The 26,720-nt window shown below is 36.0% G+C and overlaps 1 protein-coding gene across 7 annotated transcripts in view; it reads left to right on the forward strand.

Annotated features, from left to right (window-relative positions):
• LOC150079383 (5'-AMP-activated protein kinase subunit gamma-1-like) overlaps window positions 1-26,720 on the forward strand; it is a 383,429-nt gene that overhangs the window by 296,620 nt on the left and 60,089 nt on the right. For all 7 annotated transcript variants that reach the window (XM_090383409.1, XM_090383412.1, XM_090383411.1 and 4 more), the window contains 2 exons: window positions 3,437-3,484; window positions 19,520-19,578. In XM_090383409.1, the coding sequence (XP_090239535.1) occupies window positions 3,437-3,484; window positions 19,520-19,578 (107 nt within the window). The remainder of the gene's footprint in view (window positions 1-3,436; window positions 3,485-19,519; window positions 19,579-26,720) is intronic.

A 26,720-nucleotide genomic window follows, 5' to 3' on the forward strand; every position in this document is an offset into this window, starting at 1 on the left:
AATCTTGATGCTAAGAAAGCTCCAGGTCCTGATGGTATTTCTCCACTTGTTCTCAAAACCTGTGCTCCTGAACTTACTCCTATTCTTTGCCGCCTTTTTTCACTTTCTTATTCCAAAGGTGTTTTTCTTTCTGCTTGGAAATTTGCTCATATCCAGCCAGTTCCTAAAAAGGGTGACAAATCCCTCCAATCCAATTATTGTCCCATTGCAATTACTTCTACTCTTTCTAAAGTAATGGAGAAATCAATTAACCGCCAACTCTTAAACTACCTAGAAACCTTCCGTCTGATCAACGGTCGCCAGTATGGATTCCATCAGTGTCGATCCACTGGTGATATTCTGGCTTATGTTACCCATTTATGGACTAATTCAATGGAAAGGTTTGGTGAAACACAAGTAGTTGCTCTTGACATCTCAAAGGCTTTTGATCGTGTTTGGCATAAAGGTCTTCTAAACAAGCTTCCATCTTATGGTTTGCCAACTGCTTTTAGTAATAGTTATCCAGTTTTCTCTCCGATCGCTCACTGAGGGTGATGGTAGATGGCTGTCTGTCTTCTAACTTCTCCACTAATGCCGGTGTCCCCAAGGTTCAGTTCTTTCCCCCACTCTTTTCCTCTTGTATATTAATGACCTTCTTCCATTGACTGGAAATCCTATCCATAGTTTTGCTGATGATAGCACATTGCATTCTACTTTCCATTTTGAGAAACCTTGTCCTGCTCAATCAGCTTCAACTTCTTGAAAATCTGCTACCAATTCCTTAAATGCCGATCTTCAGCTAATTCTCCAGTGGGGCAAAGAAAACTTAGTTGATTTCAACCCTTCTAAAACTCAGTCTTGTCTTATATCTCTCAAAAAGGATTCTTTTGCTCCTATGCTTATCTTTAGAGACACTCCGATTCTCTTTTGGGGATTACCCTGACTTCTAATCTCTCTTGGCACAAGCACATTACAAATATTGCTTCCTCTGCATCTAAAAAACTTGGTTTTCTCTTTCGCTCTTGGCGTTACTTTTCTTCCAAACAGCTGCTCACTCTGTATAAATCGCAAATCCGTCCTGCCATGGAATATTGTTCCCACATCTGGGGTGGTGCCCCAAAACCTCTCTCAGGCTTCTTGATTCCATTCAGAAGAGGGCAGTTAGGTTAATTAATGATTCATCTGTAACAGAGTCTCTCCACTCGCTTTCTCATAGACGTACTGTTTGTGCTGCATGCCTCTTCTACAGATACTTCCATGGGCACTGTTCTTCTGAATTGGCTTCTATAATTCCCACTCTCTCTTTCAAAACAGTCCGAACACGTGCCGCCACCAGCCAACATCCTTACAGAACCAACTTTTCATCTTCCTCGTTTATCCATTCAACTGCCGTTTTCTGGAACAACCTCCCTTCATATGTATTTCCTGAAAATTACAGTCTACAGAAGTTCAAGTCCAATGTCACGAAATATCTTCTTTCGTCTTCCCAACCTCCAACCCAAGCACGGTACTAAGTACTATAGGTCCCAATACCTTCCGTGTTTGGGGTTCACATAAAAAAAAAAAAAAAAAATAGTACTAAAAATCTAGATTTCAAAGTTTTATTACTATTGGATAGCACACCAGGCCATCCAAAAGATTTAAGTCGTCCAAATGTTGAAGTTATGTTCTTATCATTACAGTTGTACTAGGTTAATACAACTTCTTTCATTCAGCCATTAGATCAAGGCATTATATCCACCTTTAAAGCTCATTACTTCAGAAAATTCATTACAATGGATTTTGGAAAAAAATTGATTCCGAATCTATTGAAGTAATGGAGGCATAGAAACATTTCTCAATTCTGGACTCTACCAGAATCGTAACTTTATTGCTGAAAGAAGTAAAACCGTCAACGTTAAATGGTGTGGAAAAATGTATGGCCAGAGTCAGTTCATTCAGGAAATATGGCCGAACTGGCAGAAAACTGAATCGGTGCGATAGTAGAACTTCCTACATTGGTAGGAGGGGAAGGTTTTGATGATATGACTATTGAAATCTTCATGGGTAGCACAGTTGATAGAATCGCCCTCCTCCCCACACCAGGTGGGAAAGACCCGAGTTAGAATCCCGTCGACGATGGGAGGAATTTTTATGGGTCTTTTTCATAATGTGGCTGAGTTAGTCAGGGTTAGGTGAGGGTAGCATGGTTTTTTCTCCCGGAAACTGTGGTTTTTCATCCAGCAAAACAGAAAATCGACCTCAACACACACGTAATTTATAGACAATATACACAGAGTAACATGGCCTTAGTCACTGATGCTCCTAAAAAATTTTAAAAAAAGATATCGTTACTGAAGACATTCAAGAATTACTGGTAGAAAAAGAGGCTGGTGAAGCAGATTTGGTGGAAATGGCATCGGTGGTAAAATCAATTCAGAGGATGATAGAGCAGATGAAAATTCTAAACTTCCAAATTTTACACTAAAGCGTACGGGAAGGTATAAAGTTAGCTGTGCCATTAGAATCTTATTTTTTGAATGCAGATTCTTAAATGATAGAAGTCCAAAGTTCAAAAGAGAGCTTCAAAAATGCTTAGTTCCATATGATGAAATTCACAAAAATTTATCAAGCAAAAGCAAACAAACCCAGATTAATGATTTTGTAAAGAGAGTAGAAGATACATGAAATCTAGAATGATGTATTTTTGTTAACGAAATAGTGCATTTTCGTTGGCTTTTGGAACGTAACCCCCCCCCCCCCCCGTACTTTTTCTTAGTCCCGTATAACACGGTTTCACACAAAACAACATTTTATAGGAATCTAACTACCGTGTTATATGAGGGTTGCCTGTACATAAAATTCATTTGAACAATATTTTGAAAATGTTAAATTAGGGGTAAATATATATTTTATCCATTTATTATTTTGAAACATTGACAATTTGCAGTAATTGCTTGCAAATATTTTTCTAATACCCTTCTTGTTTTTAATATTGGCATTTATTAAAAATGAAATGCAGGCCCTGTGGTAACATTGAGATATATTGCCCTGCTACAGTTTTGGAAATGATGTAAGGTGCAGTTGTTGTAGCTCAAAATAGTTCTAATTTTTTCTCCCTCCTGGAATGCCATGGTTTTTCTTGCAAATGTGAACCAGTTTTGCTGTCTATTCAACGGTTCAGTTTGCAAGCTACTCAGAAAAAAGCTATTGGCTTTGAACAGAATTTATCTTGACTTGAAAATAAATATTCATAAATTTTATATTTATAAAATTTTCAGCTAAAACATTTTTAAAAAAAGTATAGTATCAATTGTATTTAAATTAGTTTAGTAATGTGATATATTCTTCAGATTAAGTTTTTACAAAGGCCTTATACAATTTATAAAGTATTTTGTAATTGTTTTGGTTAGAGCATTACTTCTATAAGAAGATATGTAGCTTTTATTTTTAAAATAATGTATGTTTCTTGCTTCAGGTATCAGAGCAGCTCCACTATGGGATGTTGCAAAGCACAAATTCATTGGTAGGTTATATTTTAACTAAATTTTTCAGTTTTTGAGGATATCAAAGTTACTGTTAATGAAAAATCACTTTATAAGTAAGGCATTTATTTATTGTTTACAAATATAATTGTATTGTATCCAATAACTATTGGTAGTAGTTATTGGATTTTTTAATTTTTTTAAACAAATTGGATAAAATAAGGTTAAGTGAAAAAAAAAATTAGGTCAAAACAAGTTTAAATGGAAATAACTTTTAACAAGTACATTTTATGTTCTCCATGCTTGTACAACAACACATTCTACAGTATAATAGAAAAATAATTTTTTTTTTTTTTTTTTTTTTTTACTATTGGACGCTTCTGAATCTCAAAAAATATTTGTCTATGCCATACCACATTTTTCTAGATTTTTTAACTTTTGTAGCCCAACAAACAGAACTGCCAAAGATTTGACTTGCAATTTGTAGCAGTTCAGACATTTCTGAACTGCTACATGTAGCTGAATATTTATTGTACTGTTTGGGTACATGTAACTCTAACTGGCATCATAGCTTGACAGTTAATGGCTCTGTCAACAGAAACATGAAGTGTAAAATATCAGTATTGTAATAGACTTTGTATGTTTTTATAACTCTGAATTTTTGAAACTTCATTTATTCAGCAAGTTAAAACTCCAGATAAGCAATTTGAAGGCACACATCCACAGCTGAAAAGGCATGGCTTGGCTTTGAAATTTCTGTTAAAAACTTCTCAGAGAGCAAGAAAAATGCTCATATGACAATATTCTTGAAATATGCTTAATAAATTTCAAAAATTAGGGTGCAAGATGAGCTTCATTTCCTGCACCATCACCACCACCAGAATTTGTTTCTGGAAAATCTTGGTTCCTTTCAGTGAGGGAACAGGGTACGCTATTGCGCTAAGATATAAAAGAGATGATAATTAATGGTCTCTGGCATAATCTATATCCATATGTATGCTTTGTGTCTGTAGAAGTGTGAGTATTCATTGGACAAAAAACCTGGAATAACTACTTGCTCTATATTGTCACAGAGGACAATATAAAAGAGACAGAAAGAAAATACTGTTCTTTGAAAATAGATTCTGTCATACTGCACAAAAGAAAAGTCAAAAAATAATCACTTAATGCCAAGCAGTCTAGAATTTCTTCCAAGAAATCTGATGAATATGAGTGAACATTCACTTTTTATACAGTCGATTCTGGTTTGGGACTAGTTCATTTTGTCCCGATTTAAGCAGCTACCCCAGTTATCCGAATTTTCACGTAAATAGTTAAAAATACAATGGATCCCTGCTTTACAATTGGTTCACTGTACAATCAAATTACGTTATGATGGACTCACCATAGTAAAGTACCGTTCACTGTACGATGTGTAGTAAGTGCCGGTCATTGTGATCACGTTTGTGAATTGAATTTTAATTCTATTAAACAGCAATTCTAATTAGCAAAAATAGGAGGAATATTATCCACAGGCTATAAAAGTAAAGATATATTAAACACAAAATTTACTCTTTATTACCTTACCAATTAAAAAATTAAATGATACATGAAAATTGGAATAATTAATGCATACATACTAACTAGTTTACATTTCCATTCACTGACATTTGTGGTTGGGGGTTAAAATTTAAAACAGTAAAAAGATAAGCAATCAATAACAAAGAACGCGGCACACACACAAATTGAAAGTAACACAATACGTGCAAATGAGAATGGAGTAACCAGTTACGAAGCTTTAAAAATAGGAATGAAGAGAAGATTCCAAAAATTAATTTTTTTATATGATTGAAGATTCCATGGAAGTGTAAACACATTTCATCATAATAACCCACAGAATTTCAGCTGTTGGTATTATCACAAATTCAATAAGATCGAGTTTATTATCTGTTTATGATAGATTGCACTAACAGAAAAACCCAATAAACAGGCGACTGCTAATTGTTTTATGGTTGTGGCCTCCAGAAATCTGACTGAACCATGGGGTACGGTCGGAGACAATCGTAGAATAATCTCCAGTGCTGCAGTCTCCTGTCTCGATTAAACAGCATGTTGTCCCAATTAAGTGAAGTAAACCCTAGCTATTTTCTCGATTGGGTTTTGTTTTTTAAGATTTGGCCCAAATAAACGGTTGTCCCAATTTAACCGGTGGCCCAAATAATCCGGAATCCATTGTATTAATATTCTACTATTTGCTTCACTTTAATTGATTTAAAAATTATACAAATTGTGATTTGGATAAATTAAATAAAATTTACAAAATAAGAAAAAAAAAATGGATTGTTGAATGTTATATTTTAAAATTAGCACAGCAAACTGGGAGAAGTCATATTAGAGCAGAAAATTCCATTTTACAAGTTTATTTGCATGTCTGTGTAATTAGAAATATCATTATAAAAATGGTTAATGCTAACGCTTTTTAACAGAACTTTATTTAGGGGTAGAAGGAAGAAGTAGCAATCTCTTAAAAGATTGGAGTTAGTTCTTTTTTTCTTTTCTATTTTTTAACACACTTAATGCTGTGAATGTAATAACCTAAATTAAATATAATTTTCATAAGTAGGGTATTGAGTTCTTGGGTTTTGCTCAATTATTGCTCAGGTTTTTTTTTTTTTTTTTTTTACCTCCAGTTTTGGCACAAACAACCAAAATCTAGTTATAATAAAGACTGTGAAAGTATGCAGAAAATCAAGCAAATGTACAAGCAACAAATGTCAGTACCTTCCATTTTATTTCCAGGTTGAATTTTTTATGTGCTTTGGTTGTATATGAGTTGGTATTTCTCCTGTTTTCTCTGTAAATGTATTTTTTTGAAAATAGAGCTAAATTAGTACAAAAATTGCACAGCTTAATTAACAGTTGCAAGATGGTGTGATACAAGATTTCGTTTGCATTGTGTGTTACATTGGCTTGAGTTTAAAGTTTAATGTTGAACCAGTAGGTGACTTTATAAAACTACTCTTCTGCAACAAAACAGTGAATAAATACGGAATTAAAAAAAAAAAATTGCCCGAAATATTCGATAAGGATTTTTAATGAAATGAAGAAATCATTGAAAGATTTTAGAATTAGTTACACTACCAATGGAAGAAGTGATGTATTTTTGTTATTGACTGTGAATACTCAAGTAGTGTATTTATTGGGCGCCATTAAAAAAAAAAAAAAAAAAGGTTTTTTAATAGAGTTCTTTTCTTTTATGAGAGTTGCGAACAGCTTAAACTATTACCTCAATTTCAAGGTGAGTAATGGCAAAAGAATGGTCAGATGATCTTCCATAGCAGCTTGTTTTATCTCTGGCCTAACATTGCAAAGATACTTAAAGGAATTATCATCAATGTCTAAAGCCTCTGCAGATTGTTTTGGTAACCCTAATTTAGTATGAAGTAGAGGTAAGAGACTTTCATTGGCTCCACCAAACATTTGGATTTAATACTTTTGTCTCTGCATAGCCGTCACTTCCTTGTTCCGTGCTGACTTCATACTGTTAGCATTAGCGTTAGTGCGTTTCTTTTTTTTTTTTCTGAAAACCCCAAACATGAGAGTTATTAGAATCTATAGTACTTATTACCATGCTTGGGTTGGAGGTTGAGGAGACAAAAGAAAGTATTTGTTGACATTAGACTTGAACTTCTGTAGACTGTAATTTTCAGGAAATACATATGAAGGAAGGTTGTTTCCAGAAAATGGCAGTTGAATGAATAAATGAGGAAGATGAAAAGTTGGTTCTGTGAGTTTGAAGTTGGACAGTAAATGGATGTTGGCTGGTCGCAGCATGTGTTCAGACTGTTTTGAAAGAGAAAGCAGGAATTATAGAAGCCATTTCAGAAGAACAGTGCCCATGGAAGTATCTGTATAAAAGGCATGCAGCAGAAACATTACATCTATGAGACAGCAAGTGGAGAGACTCTGTTAGAGATGAGTCATTAATTAACCTAACTGCCCTCTTCTGAATGGAATCTAGAAGCCTGAGAGGTTTTGGGGGTACTGCCCCAGATGCGGGAACAGTATTCCATGGTAGGACAGATTTCTGTTTGGACAGAGTAAACAACTGTTTGAGAGAAAAGTTACGCCGAGAGCGAAAGAGAAAAAGTTTTTTAGATGCCGAGGAAGCAATATTTGTAATGTGCCGAGAGAGATTAGAAGTCAGGGTAATCCCCAAAAGAGATATATCAATTTGCCTAGAAATTGGAGTGTCACCAAAGATAAGTATAGGAGCAGAAGAATCCTTTTTGCGAGATATAAGACAAGACTGAGTTTTAGAAAGATTGAAATCAACTAAGTTGTCTTTGCCCCACTGGAGAATTATGTGGAGATCAGCATTTAAGGAATTGGTAGCGGATATTCAAGAAGTTGAAGCTGGTTGAGCAGGGCAGGGTTTCTCAAAATGGAAAGTGAAATGCAATGTGCTATCATCACCAAAACTATGGATAGGATTTCCAGCCAATAGAAGGTCATTAATATACAAGAGGAAAAGAGTGGGGGAAAGAACTGAACCATGGAGGACACCAGCATTAGTGGAGAAGTTAGAAGACTGAGAGCCATCTACCATCACCCTCAGTGAGCGATCAGAGAGAAAACAGGATAACCAATTACTAAAAACAGTTGGCAGACCATAAGATGGAAGCTTGTTTAGAAGACCTTTATGCCAAACACGATCAAAAGCCTTTGAGGTGTCAAGAGCAACTACTTGTGTTTCACCAAACCTTTCCATTGAATTAGTCCATAAATGGGTAACATAAGCCAGAATATCACCAGTGGATCGACACTGACGGAATCCATACTGGCGATCATTGATCAGACGGAAGGTTTCTAGGTAGTTTAAGAGTTGGCAATTAATTGATTTCTCCATTACTTTAGAAAGAGTAGAAGTAATTGCAATGGGACAATAACTGGATGGAAGGGATTTGTCAACCTTTTTAGGAACTGGCTGGACATGAGCAAATTTCCAAGCAGAAATAAAAACACCTTTGGAATAAGAAAGTGAAAAAAGGCAGCAAAGAACAAGATTAAGTTTAGGAGCAAATTAAATTTAGGATTTTGAGAACAAGTGGAGAAATACCACCAGGACCTGGAGCTTTCTAAGCATTAAGTTTCTTCAAAATCTTTCTGCCATCATTTTTGACGGAAGACCACAGAAGGCATTGAATGGAGTGTGCTAGGATTGGAGGACTGTATTTTACCAAGATCATTGATACAAGAGTTGGAAAAAAAAAATGGGATGCTAGCAGGTCAGCTTTATCCTTGGCTGAAGTGACAACCGAACCATCTGGTTTTGACAGAGGTAGGAGTAGAGATGGGCTAAAGTTGTGGCCAATAGCTTTGGCAAGAGACAAGAATGATCGGCTACCATTAGGGCAAGAAGCAATTTTCTACTCTTAGCCTGTTCAAAATCTAGTTTGGACTGATTAATAACTGCTTTACAATTGTTGCTAACTTTGGTGTAGTCAGAAAATGAAACTGAAGAATTGAAAACAAGCCAATTAGGTTTTGCAACATTCTTCTCCTGAATGGCCTTAGTACATTTATTGGAAAACCAAGGTTTAGATAAAGGATGATATTTGAAAGTGGAGTGTGGGATAAAGGATTCCATTCCTCCAAGAATAATTTCCCTGACACGATCTGAGCAAACGTTGACATCAGAAGTTTTGAAATAGTAATCCGATCAAGGAAAAGAAGAAAAGAAATCTCACAAGTCATCCCATTTTGTTTTCTTGTAATGCCAAACAACACGAGGTTGGGAATAGCCATGAGATAAAGGCTCCATTGGAGAAGAGACAGTCACCAAGTTGTGATCTTGAGGTGCCTAAAGGACCACTCACTTTGACCACTTACTTAGAAGGGTTGTTTGTGAGAAAAAGGTCAAGCGTATTGGCTGTATGGTTAGGATTGTTTGGTTTTCTTGTTGGTAAATGAACAATCTGTGCAAGGTCATTAGTAATTGCAAAAGCCTCAGGATCTTGACCTGCTGGGTCAGTGTAACTAGAAAATAAAAGCCAGCTGGAGTTGTGAACATTAAAATTACCTCACTGTTAGGAAAGTTGGACTGGAGAAAGTCAAGTTGCAAAGAGAGGAAGTCGAAGAGCTCCAAGTGATTAGTGGAGTTGGGAGAATGGTTGTGACCACAGATGAATTTGATACAATCAGGTTGAGAGATTTTAAGCCAGAGAAGATCAAAAAGAAGAGATTCCAAATTACCAAGTCTCTCACAGGGAATATCGGAACAGACATATGCACAAGTACCACATTTGAGGTGAAAGGAATCGTGCAGCAAATAATTTGGGCAACTGAGATGAGCAGTAGTTGAATTAACTGAGATTCTGTCAGAAAAAGTACATGTGGTTTGGCAGACTGCAAGTGGAAATGGACGTCGTTGAGAATAGAATTGAGACCATATATATTTGTGAAATGAACTAGGAAGTGTTTTGGGAGGTTTAGATCTTTTCGCAGATAAGCTTACTCTATTAGTTTGAAAATTCTCTGTGTATTCAATAGTAAGAAAAAGTGGGGGGGGGACATGCAGTATGAAGTAATGAAATTTTTGGATATGGTGTACACATGGTAAGAATATACCCAGATCCTTGACAAAACGTGGCCTCAACAGTGACCCCCCCCTGCATACACACTACTTGGACTTCCTCCAGTGCTATCTGGCAGAGTAGAGGTAGCAAGATTATACACTAGCTGATCTGAAAGTCTCCTAAAGAGTTACCAATATGTTTGATCTGGTATACTAACTAGCAGCAGGCCTGCGAACACTGTTTTAGAGCTGTACCCTCAAAATGTAAGGAAGATTGGTTTTCACCATGGTGTCCATCATAACCTCAAAAGTCATCGGTCATACTGCATAATGGAAGAGACGGGGAAGGGTTGACCGGAACTTAGCTCTATAAACTAAACATGGGTTCCACCACTCCAAGCCTCCAATAAGCAAAGTGATGGTATTGCACTGGTTGACGAGAGTCATCTACCACCGAGTATTGCCTGATAACAAAAAGGGTGGCATTCCTCCATGTGGTGATGATGATGCCACACCTCGACACCTGCTTACGTTGATTCACACCTGGGTGATCACCCACAATGTGCTTGTGCATGAGGGTTATATCACCCGAATATTAGTTCCATCAGTGTTTTAGACTCCCAGGTAGCAAGTACAGCTTGTCTGGCATATCTGAGAGAATGTGTGTGACAACCTCAAGTTGAGGCATACGATGCAAGAAAGCAAGCTTATGCAGCATCAGCCAAAAAAAAAACAAAAAAACCTCCCATTTCACCCATCCATTCATTCCAAATGCCTGTCTAGCTCAGCCTTAAATTTATTTAAGCTATCAAATTCCACAACAACAAATGGAAGTCTGTTCTAGCAATCAACTATCCACTGGCTAAAGGGAAATTTTTGCACGCTTTTCTATTGTCTTTCCTCAATATGAATCTATGCCCCCTCAGTTTTGTAATTTGAGCAAGAGGAAGAATCCCATCAGCATTGAACTTGCTCAACCCTATCAAGGCCTTATACACCTCAATCAGATCACCTTGCAGGTGCTTAGTCTCCAGGCACTGTAATTTGTAGAACTTCAGCCTTTCCTGGTAAGAGCACCCTTTTTGTTCCCCTCACCAATGTTATTGCCCTTATTTGTACTCGTTCTAGCAACTCTACATCCTTCCTAAAATGATGCCTCCAGACCTGTACACATTCATATGTTAAACGTGGCACTTTAGTGTAATGTAATTGTTGACCAAACAATATACATATATACTTCATCTTTATAAAGTAGCTAATTATGGCTTTCATATTTAACTTTATTAAAAAGTTTTTTGAAGTTTTCATGCATATCCTTTAAATGAGTTGAATGGCAGTTGGAATAGAAACATTATTATTATTATTAGCCATTTGATGCAAGGAAACCTGAGACTTATGCTGCACCAACCAACAAAAAAAAAAAAAAAAAAAAAATCTGAATTATCCAGAGAGAGAGAGTGAGCAAACAAGAGTTAGAAGTAGAAGGGAATCGCCAAGAAAGAGAAAAATGATGATATCCAGCTCAGGACCCTGGGTATGCCAAGCCCATAATCACCAGATGTGAGCCCCCTGGAATAAGATAAACCATATCCCTTTACAAAGAATACCTTTCAGTGTAGTTTTTGTGTAAACGATAAACAATCTCCACTCACTTGGCTCATATTGGAGCTCCTAAGGCAGTTGTTAATATGAAATATTTGCAGCAATTGAAAGTGAATCTTTCTGAGAACTATGGAATGAACTTCTTGTAGTGTTTTGAACTCAGGATCTCTACAAAAAAGTTTTGGAAGACTTAAAACTTGTGCAAAATCATTTAGCTTGTTTTGTGTGGACTTTTGTGATTCACATTTTTGGGCTCTGAAAAGTCTGTCAGCATATACATTACATTCAGAATCTAAAGATGAAAGTGTATTGAGACTTTCTAGTTGAGAAAGTGTACATAGATGAAGTCCATGCACAATTGGTCTTATAGCTGTTGGTAAATTCTGATACCAAATCTCTTATTTTTGTATTAATTCCTTGCATTAGATAAGAAAAAATAGCAATAGTTTCCATGACTTCTTTGCTCATGCCAGACCATGGGAATACAGTTGATTCCGGTTATTTGGGACACATCGGGACTAGTGCATTTTGGCCCGATTAAGCAGCTGCCCCAATTATCCGAAGTTTCACGTAAATAGTTAAAAATACAATGTACCCCCCCTTTACAATTGGTTCACTGTACAATCAAATCACTTTGCAACGAACTCAACATAGTAAAGTACCATTCACTATACACTATGCAGTAAACGGCAGTCATTGTGAATCGAATTTTAATTCTATTAAACAGCGATTCTAATTAGTGAAAATGGAGGAATATTATCCACAGGCTATAAAAGCAAAGATATACAAAGGGTACTAGGAAAGTTTTGCAATACGACGCAACAATGAATCACAGGAAGCTGCTTGTTGCTGCATGTTGAGACATGTTCATACGTGCATAGTAGCCGCCGCGCCAAGTCGATGGGCTCAGTTATTCATTAGTAGTGAGAGTGTAAAGTGCTTGCGATGGCATCGTGGTCACGAAATGAGATAAGGACAGTTTTGCCGTATAATTTCGTGCGTGGTTTAACCATAGACCAGTGCTTAGAAGAAATGACTCTTGCACTAGATGATGATTGTCCACATTGTACAATGATATTCAGGTGGTATAGAGAATTCCAAAGGGGAAATTTCACTCTGGAGGATTCTGAGAGGCCGGGAAGGCCACGAACGTCAGTTACGGAGGAAAACATTACTGCTGTGAGGAAAATGCTTGACGAAAACAGGCGAGTGACCTACCAACAGATAGAGGATACTTTGGGCCTAAATGCACCAGCAATTCGTTCGATTCTGCAAGATCATTTGCACGTGAAGAAACTTTGTTCTCTCTGGGTGCCGCATCAACTGACTGAAGAGCAGATGACACGACGTGTGACTTGGTGCCGGGAGATGTTAAAAAAGTTTGATAAGGGACAATCTCGGTATGTGAACAACATCGTGACAGGTGACGAGACTTGGCTGTACTATTACGATCTGTCGACCAAAGCTCAAAACAAAGTTTGGGTTTTTGATGATGACGACACACCCGTAATTGTCAGAAAATCCCGATCTGTAAAGAAGAAAATGATAGCTGTATTTTTCAAATCGAGTGGAATTGTGGAACGTGTCGTTTTGGACACGCAGAAGACAGTCACAGCTAAGTGGTATACTGAACAATGCCTGCCTAAAGTCATTGGATCTATGAAGAACCTGCGGCCAAAGTCAAGAATGGACACCTGGTACCTCCATCACGATAATGCTGCAGCTCACCGCGCCAAAGCCTGCACCGAATATTTGACCACGACAGGACTGAAACTTCTCGAGCACCCTCCCTACAGGCCAGACCTTGCTCCCTGCGACTTTGCACTGTTCCCGCATGTGAAAATGAAGCTAAAAGGGAGGCGGTTTTCCAGTGATGAGGACCTTCTACGGGCTTGGGACAACGAGTGTGCTTTACTCCCTAGTGAAACTTGGCAGAACTGGTTTAAAGATTGGTTTCGGAGGATAGAGAGGTGTATTGAATGTAGAGGAAATTACTTTGAAAAAATTAAATAAACAAAGCTGTATTGCAAAACTTTCCTAGTACCCTTTGTATTAAGCACAAATTTACCCTTTATTACCTTACCAATTAAAAAATTAAACGATACGTGAAATTCTGAAGAATATACGTGATAATTGGAATAATTAATACGTACTGTAATATGTACATATGAACTAGTTAATTTCTGTTCACTGACATTTGTGGGTGCGGATTAAAATTTAAAACAGTAAAAAGATAAGCAATCAATAACAAAGAACACGGCACACACAAATTGCAAGTAACACAATACGCACAAGTGAGAACGGAGTAACGAGTTACAAAACTTTAAAAATAGGAATGAAGAGAAGATCTGAAAATTAATTTTTTTATGAGTGAAGATTCCATGGAAGTGTAAAAACATTTCACCATAATAACCCACAGAATTCCAGCTGTCAGTATTATCGCAAATTCAGTAAGTTCGAGTTTACTGTCCATTTATGATAGATTTCACTAACAGAAAAGCCCAATAAACAGGTGACTGCTAATTGTTTTATGGTTGTGACCCCCAGAATTTCGACCAAACCACATGGTACTGTCGGAAACAATCGTAGGGTAATCTCCAGTGCTGCGGTCTCCTGTCCTGATTAAACGGCATGCTGTCCCGATTAAGCGAAGTAAACCCTGGCTATTTTCTCGATTGGTTTCTGTTTTTTAAGATTTGCCCCAAATAAACGGCTGCCCCGATTAACCGGTAGCCCAAATAACCGGAATCCACTGTAGTAAAAGGCAGTCTTTTTTTTTTACCTTGACTCATTTTGTCAACTTTTCTTCAGATTGAATAAACTTGACATTTTGCTGTGTTTGCAGTAAAATATTAAGTTTATTCATGCAGTTTTTGTTGCCATACTATCCTGAAAAACTTAAAGAACTAAACATGTTTTTGCTTGAATTGCTTCATTAAAAAAAAAAAAAAAAACTAGGTAAAACTGAAATCATCACACAAACATATTAATGAACAAGGCTTGCACCACTTTTCCTTCTTACGAACCTGCTATAGAATTCTTTGTCAAACTCGTTGAATGGCTAACAATAAGAAACAAATTTGTTACAATCATTCATCAACTCCAAATTTTCCATAAACCTTGAAGAATTTTTCTCTGGGTTTGCTGATTTTTTAAACTATGTGAAATGAAATCCACATGATTTGAAATTGCTCTGCTGTTAACTGTGATGAGGTTCCAGCACAGATTCAACTAAAGATGACTGAATTTAAAAATAATGACTCCTTGAAAGATGCTTTTGCAAAGGCAAATCTATTGCAATTTATGTCTACCTACCTATTTCAGTGTTTTTCACCATCAAGACCTCAAAAGAAATACATTTTTATTATTTATTTATTTATTCTTCTAAATGGGAACTACTACTTTGCACCTCTCAGTACCTTGCTTAGTCAAGTGTTTCCCATTTCAGGTAATACTTTTTTTTTTTATGAAAAAATAAATTGAAAATCAAAATGGGTTGAATTACACAATTCCTAAAGCATACACAGTGCACCAATTAAATAACGAGACTGCGTGCACTCTGCATTTAGTATTAATGTAAGAGGCCAAAATAGTACATGATTAGATCTGCTAGAGTGTGCTCTTTCCTACGAATAAAAGTTGAAATTTGTCCAGTCAGTAGTTCGTGATATATGACAGAAAGAGTAATAGTAGTTTTTGTGCATGTCATCAGAAAATGGCACAAAGAGCAGTTATCAAATTTTATTGTAAATTGCGAAAAAGTGCTACGGAAACTTTTGACAATTTAAAAAAAAAGTTTATGTTGGTGAATGTTTGTCTCGACCAAGAGTGTTTGAATGATTTCTCGTTTTAATAAAGGATGCGAGTCGTTAGAGGATGATCAATGAAAAGAGGATGAAAAATCAGACAATGCACCCACACATTCTGCTGTCAACATCGAGCAATTTTTGGAAAAAAAAATTGATTCCAGTCATCGAACACCCCCCATATTTACCAGATTTAGCTCCCACAGATTATTTTTTGTTCGCCAAAATCAAAACAGCCATGAAAGGAACGTGATACGGGATAATAGAGGACATCCAGGCTGCAGTGACCAACCAGCTGAAAGTGGTTCCAGAAGTGTTTTCAAAACTCGTATAAAAGATGTAAACAGTGTGTACACATTGGAGGTGATTACTTCAAAAATATATAACCTTACTGTGCCCTTAGTGTTATTCCTTTTATTTTTTTGTAGTAGCGTCAGTCTTATTATTTAATTGGCACACCATGTATTTTAAAGCAGGTAATATTTTCTTAGTTTTTTTCTGTTTTGCTTATAAAAACGCTGTTGCTACCAATGTTCTGTGCTTAAATAAAATAATTGTAAGACTGATGTCATGAGATCGAATAAAATGTAATAATGATACCTGTTTAAAAAAATAATAAATAAATAATAAAAAAAAATAAAAAAAAATATATATATATATAAAGTAAATTAGAATGATAATTAAAAAAATAATGCCAGTAGCATGGCACGACAGAGGAGCGAAAATAGTCAAAACTAAACATAACGATCAAACCAACAGGGAGGGAAGAGAAGGATAACAAGAGTAAAAATATTGCAGCAAAAATTCTCTATGATAATTTTGAAAATCTAAATACAAAGATAATAATCAAATATAAATTTAACTGCACCCCCTCTGACGGGCACCAAGTCCAAATTTATGTGAAATATCACCAGCAGAGATGTAAACCAACTACAATAAAACAAAACAAAAATAGACTGACCATTACACCCCATTTCAACAGAGGACCACAAGGCCAATAATGGTCAGGGAATAATTCGAAATTTAATTGATTATCTTTGTATTTAGATTTTCAAAATTATATTTAAAATTATAATTATAATTATTTAATTATAATTATTTAATTTTATAATTATAATTATAAAATTATAATTATATTCTAGCTTAACTATATAATTATAATTAATTATATTCTAGCTTAACTTTATGTAAATATATGCAAGCTTATATATATATTCAAGCTTAACTTTATTTCTTTTTACATAATTGACCTTAAATACATGATGCACTCACTCCCAGAAATTCGTTCAGGAACGAAATTCTATAGGAACGGGTTTGCAACCCCGAACCACCCGAGTCCTACTACTTATCTCTACCATAACCGTCTTTCTACTTCACAAGACTCTACTTCATATGTTCTGTGAGCCATTAGTTTATCGAACGCAACAGCGGAACTCTATTTTCTAACTTTACCCAATCTATTTTTTGCCTTCTACTGCTACTTTGTCAGCTATTATATTTCTTAACTATCCTGGGCAGTTTGGACATCATGCATTTAACCTAGCGCATCACCACACATTCAAATCAAAACATGCACCATTTTTTTAACACCAGGAGTCGCTAGTGTACCCACATATAAATATACGGATAACCCGCAAAATCAGTCTTTTGTTCAGTTTGGCTAGTAATGGTAAGTCCTTGTCTTATGGTATATACTGTTTTTCTTACTTTTGGCTTTACTTTTCTCACTTACTTCTGTAAGGTCATCCATGATCTGTATGCAACACCTCTATTAGCACACTAACGTTATATCAAATTTAGTATAATTATATTCAAAATTTAAAAAAAAAAGAAAAAAAATTAATTAAATTTGTAAATTACCAAGAGTCTTTTTGCACAGTACCTATGCATACAGAGCATGTAGGAAACAGAAGTAAGAGCATTGCTGTCTTTTTCATTATTTTGGTGGATGACCTCTGATGAAGACACAAATTATGAAAGACACTGCAATGTTATTTCCACCTTGATCGTTCGTTCAAAATCTTTCAAGTTTTTTCCAAAATCTTTCAAGTTTTTCAAAATCTTAAAAATTTATTTGGTATTGTTTCAATCAGTGCAAATCTTATTGTTTTATTTTCCTGTTCATTTCACACCCCTTTATTTCACAACATATATCGCTCTCAGGGTATACTGTATATTCATCAGTTTTAATTTTTACACAAAGCTTGTTAACATTTTCTACCTACAATATTTTATATATATATATATTAGGGGACTTCACTCACTGCACTCACTTCTTTTGATAAAGTAAAATAAAATACTTGCAGAAGTTTTCGACACTGTGTGTCTCTTCCTCTGCTATGAATACATAAATACGTTACATATGGAAATCAAGCGTGGTACCGCATGGTCATGTTAGATAAGCATAGCGTGTGACCATGCTTAAACAGAAGCTTGTTTTATCACAGTAAAACAAGCTTCTGTTACGTATTAAAAATTCCAGAAATTTTGTGAGTGAAAAAAAATTATAAATTCAAGATTTAAAATCACTTACAGAAAAAAATATTAGGGAGGAACAGTGTTTTACAAATTTCGAAAATAACAGAGAAATCCAATTACAAACTTCTATAAAGTATGGCCCATTTTGTGACGTCACACCTGAGCTTTTTGGTTTGTCCTCCAGTGCTAACCACTGATGAAAAAACAAAATTTTTCAAATATCTGTTAATATTTCAACAGATATTTGAAAAATCTGTAACCCCTTTACAACCTCTCCAATTTGTTCATGAGTATTGTCTAATAGTATCTTATCTAAATATAGAAATAGCACTGTGAATTTTTCTTACCCTGTCTGTAACAGTAGCTTCTTGTGAAAGGTCTTTCAAAGCAAGAAAAATTCAATTAAAATAATACACCTTCATTTAATTTTTTTTAGTTTGTTGTAATGTTAATAATACTATATTTCACAATATATTTTTTTTTTCTATGATTTTATACTAGATATATAAACATAAACTACCTGGTTTTCTAATTTCTTTGAAGTTATGCGTACTTTCTTTGTAGTATATATAGAATTAAATTCTCTGTAGATATAAACAAATATTTGTAAGTTTCTTTTTCTTTGATATTTTTGTTTTGTTATATTCATTGTATTATTTAAATTATTTTATTAATAAATATATGCAAATCAGAGACTGTTGCAATAGTAATTTTTATAAATTCATAAAGATTGCAGATGCTTAGCAACGGGAGGATGCAGAGGTGGAATCCCCCTCTGCACCCACCGAGCTTCAGGAGCGCAAACTGAAGGAATTATATATCCCAATCAGGCGCACTTATCTATCCCAATCAATAGCATATTAACGACCTTAGATACGCTATTGAAAGATTTACTACCTGATATAATGGGGGCGTACTTATAACACTTTTTCCACAGACTTAGGATTGCTTAGTTCTGGCTCTGGTTGTGCTGTTTCGCCATTGAGACTGTTACATTTAGGGAGGTTAAGCCATGATGGCTACAAAAACACTAGGAAGCCCTCCTTTTCATAAAATTAGAGATATTAGTCTTCCTGACAGTGCTCCTAGAGCACTGTCAGGAAGACTAATAGGAATATAGAGATAGAAATTGTGGTACTGAATCAAGTTTGGCTCAGCCACTTGGGTAACATTTGTTTGCAAGCAGCCGCATCAACAGCATTTATTTCATTCTCCTGTTGCTTGGTTGCAATAAATATTTCTATAACAGATGAGGATTAAAAATAAGCGTGCACACAACATTTTTTTTAGTTTGTGTTTTCTTCAGCACTTTCTCTTTATTCATTTTGTAATGTGCAATTTGGCTATAACTAGAATCTGTTATGTTAATTATTTTTTTATATTTCTCTTCTACCATAATACTTGTATATTTGCCATTATTCTTTTGAAATGGATTAATGTTATATACATACTTTCATATTTAGATTCATACATAATTGAGGGCAATTTTCATTCAGTGCCACTTAATATGTTGTGCGATTTAATTATAATACAGTTGAAAATATCTATTTATTTGAGTTATGAGAATATTTTATATTTCATTTAAAATGATATTTATTTTTAGATATTCCAAAGAAAAATCTTTTTACTTCCAGGAATGTTGACTATAACAGATTTCATCAATATTCTGAGGACTTATTACAAATCTCCAGAGGTAACTGACTATTAACATCTGGATGTTCAGGTTTTGAATTTTAGTTTTCCTGAAGGCGAGAGATATCTTTTAAAAAAGAATTTTCTCCTTTATGATTAACCCATGAAATTTGTTTTGTGCAGTGTGTGTGTGTATGACCGTGTTTTATATCTCTTGATGAGTAAGAAAATATTTAGACTATGAAAAAAAGAAAATAGTGATAATTATCGATGTGTGTTAGAATATGGGATACACTCACTAAAGTGTTTTTGACTGAATTTAGTATTAGCAAATGATACAAAGAAGCAAGCTTATAAAGTATCAACTAAAAAAAAAATTATAATAATAAATAAAATTAAAATAAACAAAACACTAAAACAAATACTTTCCACATCACCTGTCCAACTCCCTCTAATCATTTGTCTAATTCCTCCTTAAATTTATTCAAACTACTTACTTCCACAACACCAAATGGAAGTTTGTTCCAAAAGTCAAGTACCCTCTGGCTGAAAGAAAATTTTCACATAACTATCCTGCAACCATCCTGCCTCAATTTAACTTTATGCCCCCTTATTGCATTTTGTCTGATTAAGAGTAAGGATGCCATCAACATTTAGCTTAATCAGTCTATTCAAAGCTTAAACGTACTTCAATCAGATCTTCTTGCAGGTGCCTTGTTTCCAGTTGCTGCAAATTTCAGAACTGAGTCTTTCTTGGTAAGAATACCCCTTTTGTTCCCCTCTCTAATCTGTCATTCACTGCACCCATTCCAAACAGATTCACATCCTTTCTAAAATGAGGCTTTCAGACCTTTATGCAGTACTCAAGATGTGTCTTAACCTCCGCCTTATGCAATAGGATAATAACCTCCTTATCCCTACTTGAAAAATTCCTGTATATCACTAACAAAGCCCCATGAGCCACCCCTAGCAGACTGTCTGTACTGCTTAGAGGACTTCGTGTCTGACTACACAATTACCCCAGGTGGTCTGTTTTGTTCTGCACTACCCAGTGTGTTACTACATAGTTCGTATGTTATTCTGAGATTACACTGAACAATAAATTTTGGATCATATCTTGTTACGGGCATGAAAGTAAGTTTACTTTATAGATTTTTGGATGCTGAACACAGAAATAGTGCTTAAAATGACAGATTGGTTCTTGTTTTCAAAAAAAGTAGTTTTTATATTTATTCAAGTATTTTTTATTTATATGGCAGTAAGATGTAGCTATGAACACACCTGTATCAAACACTGGACCTTTTCGTCTTTCACTCGTATTCAGCTTCGGGGAGCATCCCTTTTGACCATCCAACAGTAATTGTGCTAACAGGGTGGCGCTCCATTTGCTTTTGTGTCTTTGCTCCACTGCTGCGATGTCTTGATGGAAGCACTCACCATGTTCGTCGCTGATGCCACCACAGTTTGGCAGGAAAAAATCCAGGTGTGATTGCAAGAAATGCATCTTCAGTGACATGTTTTACCCCAGTTTTTTGTGAGAAGTAATGAGATCTTCCACAAGTTGCCTGTAGTTGCAGGCTTTAACATTTCCTAGAAAACCAGTCGAAACATATCAAAAGGCTTTTCACACTGATTTCTCACTCTCACTAAGGACACATTTGAACTGTTTGTCTTTGAAAAGTTGCCTTATTTGTGGACCAATGAAAACACTTGCCTTAATCTTCTCTGTACTGTCATGGGAATTTCTCTTGCAAGTATGTGAATGCAGGACCGTTCATTTCCAAAGCCGTCACAAAATTTTTCATGAGCCGTTTGTGGAGTGGTGGAAGCAAAACTTTATTTGGATCTACCAGAGGTTCAAATACTATGTTGTTCATTGAAGGTGTTGATGATTTTCATTGAGGCCAACTCATCTTCTTGTAGTGCATGTCCTTGGCACAACTATCCCACTCGCAGAGAAAACAGCAATACTTAGTGTAACCTTTTTGTAGTCCTAATAAAATGGCGATTACCTTTAAATTACCACATACCTGCCACTCATACTTTTGATAGTATTACACATAAGAGGATGTTCTCCATATTTGCGTATTTTTCTTTTATGTGGACCCCATATGCAAGAGGTATTGAAGGCAGCATATTTCCATTGTGTAATAACACAGCCTTAACACGTTCGCTGCCGGTCTTGAGTCCGCATGCTATCGTCAATAGCGCGGCACAGAAGGAGGAGACAGTCGCCAGAAGCAGACTATGTTTCCATAACGAAAAAGCTTGAAAATTGGTAATAAGGGATTGTTAGGTATTACCATATCAATATTCAAGTGTCATATAAGCAGTTTCCAAAAGATTTTGAGATTCATGCGCCAGCGCGTGATAGGCACTGGAGGTCAAATTTGGCTTTAAATGCCGCATAACGCGCTGGCACGTGACACAAAAACATAATAATATAGTATGTAAATAATAAAACAAAAAACATGGTAACATTAAGAAATACGTTTTATTTCATACCGAACCAATACAGATTACAAATACTATGTGTAAGAATGTTACTTATGTATAATTTTCGCACAATCTAAGAAATAGCTGGGTGATCCTTCACAAACACTGCAGATATAGATTGTATCGCAACGTTTGCATTGCTTCCTCAATAGCTTTCCACCTTTTCTTTCTTCCTGTGGTTTGAGCACATGTTCCAGTTCAGGTACATCATGCACAGTATGAGGGAGATCAGATGGCTGTTTCAATAAAGATCTGATCACTGATAAACGGAAGTCATAAAGTTGCACCTTGTTATGTCAATATTTATTATAGATATGGTGTGCATTGATCATTATTAGTTGCAAAATATGCATAAATATTTTTGTAGGTCACCTAATGGTTTTCCTTTTGCAAGGATAATAGGCAAGCATTTGATCTTGCTTGTCAATGCCTGACATAAACCTATTATACTCAATTATAGGCATGGTTTTGATTTCAGTTCGCCTCATTTGTTCTGCATTTCCACCATATCATTTTGGTATTCTGTAGATATGTAACTGACATCTCTTCTGTCCTTCCACTTAGCAATCATTACACCACGGACACACCTTGATAAAGTTTCCCCTTTCTTCAGCTTTTTTTCTCGAACCTCTTTCAGAAATGTTTTCCTGTTACTTCTGATTGTCCCAGTACAATGGGTTTGTCTGTCAGCGAGACATTTACCGAGTTCATAGCTATTGTAATAATTGTACATAAATATGCTATGCCCGACATCTAACATCCCATCAAGTAAGTTCATGATGACTTTTTGTGCATGTCCTTTTCCACCAGAATCATCCAACATACCAGTATATACTTGAAATTTGATAACCATGCCAGTAGGCGTTGTGATCATATATAACTTGATGCCGTACTTATGGCGTTTGTTTTGAATGTACTGTCAAAAAACAAGCCTTGCACGGCACAATATCATAAACTCATCTAAGCTAATCTCACGTCCTGGATAATATATTTCCGACATTCGTGCATTGAACAGATTCACTATTTTTCGAATTTTATATAGGCGATCCTGTGGACATACCTCTTTCTTTTCTGGATTTTTTGCAAAATGCAAGGCCCGCAGTAATAATAAGAAACGATTCCTGCTCGTGTTATCTGCGAAAACATGTAATCCGAACAGCTTATCTGTTTTCCAGTAATCTTGTATGCGGTTCAGTCGAATGGTTCCCATATGTAAAATTAATCCTAAAAATACCAGCATTTCATCTCTAGTGGTGTCCTTCCATGCATTTATTCGAGAATGTTCTTTATTTTCTCGGGGAAGAAGTATTTCATGATCATAAACATTTGTTTGTGTAATTATTTCATCCAAGATATTGTCGGTCAATAAATGACAAAAGTAATCTATAGGATTATCACCTGACACGGGTTGCAGCAAAGACTCTGATTTTGTGAAACGAAACTGTTTCATCGATGTTACGTCATTTTCCCACATGACGTTATCCAACTTACCGGAATCCTGCAGTGGAAGTGTAGCCTCTTCCACAATATCTTCTTCATCTACACTTTCCAAATCTGAAGCGTCCTTTGGAGGGATAAAATCTCCGTCATCGTCGTAACTGATGTCACTAGGATATACGTCAGATAAATCATCCAACATTTTTGCAATTTCTTCATCTGTAAGGGATTTTTTATATTGCACTTTTCTTCTTTTTGAGCGCGACTGGCCCGCTAAACTGTTATCTGCACAACTCATATTACAAGGCTTTTCTGCACATCACGTAGCAAAATGTTCAACACCACGTAGAACTACATATAGTTTACACCCTTTACTTGATGCTGAAACAACTATACACAGCAGAAACAAATGCCAACTGAAGTTGACAACTTCATACAAAAGTCTAATGAATCCAGCGTGTGATTGGCTACTGGGTAACGATGCCACATCCCGCGCCTGAGCGTGATCGGCTCTTCAATACTGCTACGACATCACGCGCTGGTGCATGATCAGCAGCGAATGTGTTAAGGCTAATCTTAGAAGTGACTGTAAATAGTTGTCATTCTTCAGGAACATGCCTCGTGTTCATTGCTGCCATTAGACCATCAACATCCTTACAAACAGAGTTCATCTTCTGTTTGACAGAATTTATCATAGTCTTTATTTTGAGTATGAAACGTTATCACTTTCATAGAATGATCTAGAAGATTCCACTGTTGTAGCCTCGAGGCCAAAAGCTCTGCCTTATTCTTTGGCAATTTGCTGAGGTCATTAAGCTCACTTTCTGTGATCTTATACGGTTCAGAAGGATAAAGGTTTTGGACAAAATGGAGGATCCTTGGCATAGACTGCTGCTGTACTTTTTCGCGTATATCCAGTTGATGTTCATCGGGTCTTCATAAGAGTGTACAGAAGTAACAGTCTGCGACGTGATTTGTTGGCTCTCTCCATATCGTGGGCACTGAGAAAGGCATAAAACATCCCTTTCAATTCACCCATGTGTTGAGTTTTGATGAACAGGTAGTGCAGCACATGTGTGGAGCCCAGTTGTCCTGGTTGCCTACTTTACACCCAAAGTACACCAAGTAGGCCTTTTTTATGGCTTGAGTTAAGGAATGAACCATTTACACAATTATAGGGCATATCTTGCATGACACAAATATTGTGCAAAAAGTAGCAATCTCACATAGAACAACTGTTAACTGAGACCAAATTACTGTAGGTGTTCTCTTTTCTATATATTATATATATATATATATAATTAGTAAAGTTATATATATTTGTTATCACCTACTTTATTAAGGTTAACCTTTTTTGTTACCTTGGGCCACTGACTGCTTACATTGATCAAGGCGCCTCCGTAGCCAGGTGGGAAGGAGCAGCAGTGCGTAGCACACGCTTCTTGATTAGACCGGGGTTCGAGCCCGTCACCACCAAATACGGAGGATGCGGAAAGGTCAGGGAATGACCACCGCACATTCCCGGAGCAATATGGCCTTAGTTGCTAATGCTCCTAAAATACCAAATAACAAACAAACAAACATTGATCAGGTACTTAAATCTTAACTGGAGTAGAGTGATACAATGTACATATTCAATAATGTTTAATGAAACAAACAAACAGACAATAGGTATACAGGCACTTACATTAAACTAACTTTCTTATTATAATATTACCATAGAAACAATTCAACAAATAGCTCTGTCACTTCCACATCACAGCCAATTGTTATTACATTAATTTTCATCCTCAGTATATCTTACATAACTATTGGTATGGTGTCCTTCTGCTGTAAAGTGAACATTATCTTCAGCTGCAATTTTCCTTAAGTGTCCTAGTCTATAAGAATACAGAGTACCTTTTTATTGCATTAGGGTTCTAAAGTTAATAGTTAATCTTGCTCCCCTGGGCCAAAATTTTGGGATACTAAACTCAACGATATCTTACTTACAGGTTATCACCAGGTCAGGCCAACATATTCAATAAGGATGGGTCCTCCATTGCTTGACTTTATACTCGTGCTCCTTTTTGAGTTTTCAGCTTCCTCTACTTTTCTTATATCTCCAACTTTTCTGTTTCGCTCATTCCGATCCCTTGCTAACTATAACTGAACCCTATTTGAACCTTTCCTGTCCGGCTTACTTACTCATCGCTACTGCCAGGTGGGCAGGAGCAGCAGTGCGTAGCACACACTTCTTGATTAGATTGGGGTTCAAGCCCGTGACTACCAAATACGGAGGATGCGGAAAGGTCAGGGAATGACCACCACATATCCCCAGAGCAATATGGCCTTAGTGCTAATGCTCCTAAAATCCACATAACATAACATCATCGCTACTACCTTACCTCCACACACACCACTAAAGCCTTATCCGAAAGGACAACAATTTTCCCGTCTCTCAATTCCTTATATACCAAATTATGTTCTCGTTTCCCCTACCCCTATTTTCTCTAATCTCCATTAATCCCGTCCTTGACCATCTAAAACCCTTTGTTTGTTTCGCTGTATAATTCCTAACTTGGCCATTTCCAGGAAAACAGTCTTTTCGTGGAAACGATCCTTGACCTTTTGCGTACCTACTTAAAACATTTATTACCCATTTCTATTCTATTCAAATTGTTTGCATATTCAAAATTTTATAAGTGAAAAAGAAAAATTTTTTTTTTTTTTTTTTTGCATTACCGGTAAGCCAGAGCTTACATTACCCAGTACCTAGCCATATTTGAGGATTACTTTAACAGAATTGAAGACACATTTGAGGCAACAACTTATCACATGATGCAGAGCAAGGTGACAGTTGCTGATCATGTGAGAAGAGCATGGTGGTACTGAAACAACTGTGTTGCCATGCATTTTGCCAAGAGCCGTAGCTGATAATGTAGAGTAACTCAATAATATGAGACCTCAACTGTAATTCGAAAACAAGAGCCAATCAACAAATTTTAATGTGATTTTTGTGTTCAGCAGCATAAAAGTAGTCAATATTTTCATTTTTGAAAATATTGACTTTTGAAAATAAAACATTTTACATGTTGACCAGTGTATTTATAGCTCTTGTGCAATACCATATCCTGATTACTGCCATTGACCACCCTGCCAACCTTTGTAAACCTTCAAACTTGAACATTAACCCTGTTATGCCTTCATCAATATCATACATAAATATTGAAAATAACTCTGTGCCCAACACCGAACCCTGGAGGACTCCACTAATAACGTCAGACCAAG

Source organism: Mastigoproctus giganteus, chromosome 10 (assembly GCF_048544385.1).
Source record: "Mastigoproctus giganteus isolate SK-2022 chromosome 10, ASM4854438v1, whole genome shotgun sequence".
In the NCBI taxonomy this organism is placed as follows: domain Eukaryota; kingdom Metazoa; phylum Arthropoda; class Arachnida; order Uropygi; family Thelyphonidae; genus Mastigoproctus; species Mastigoproctus giganteus.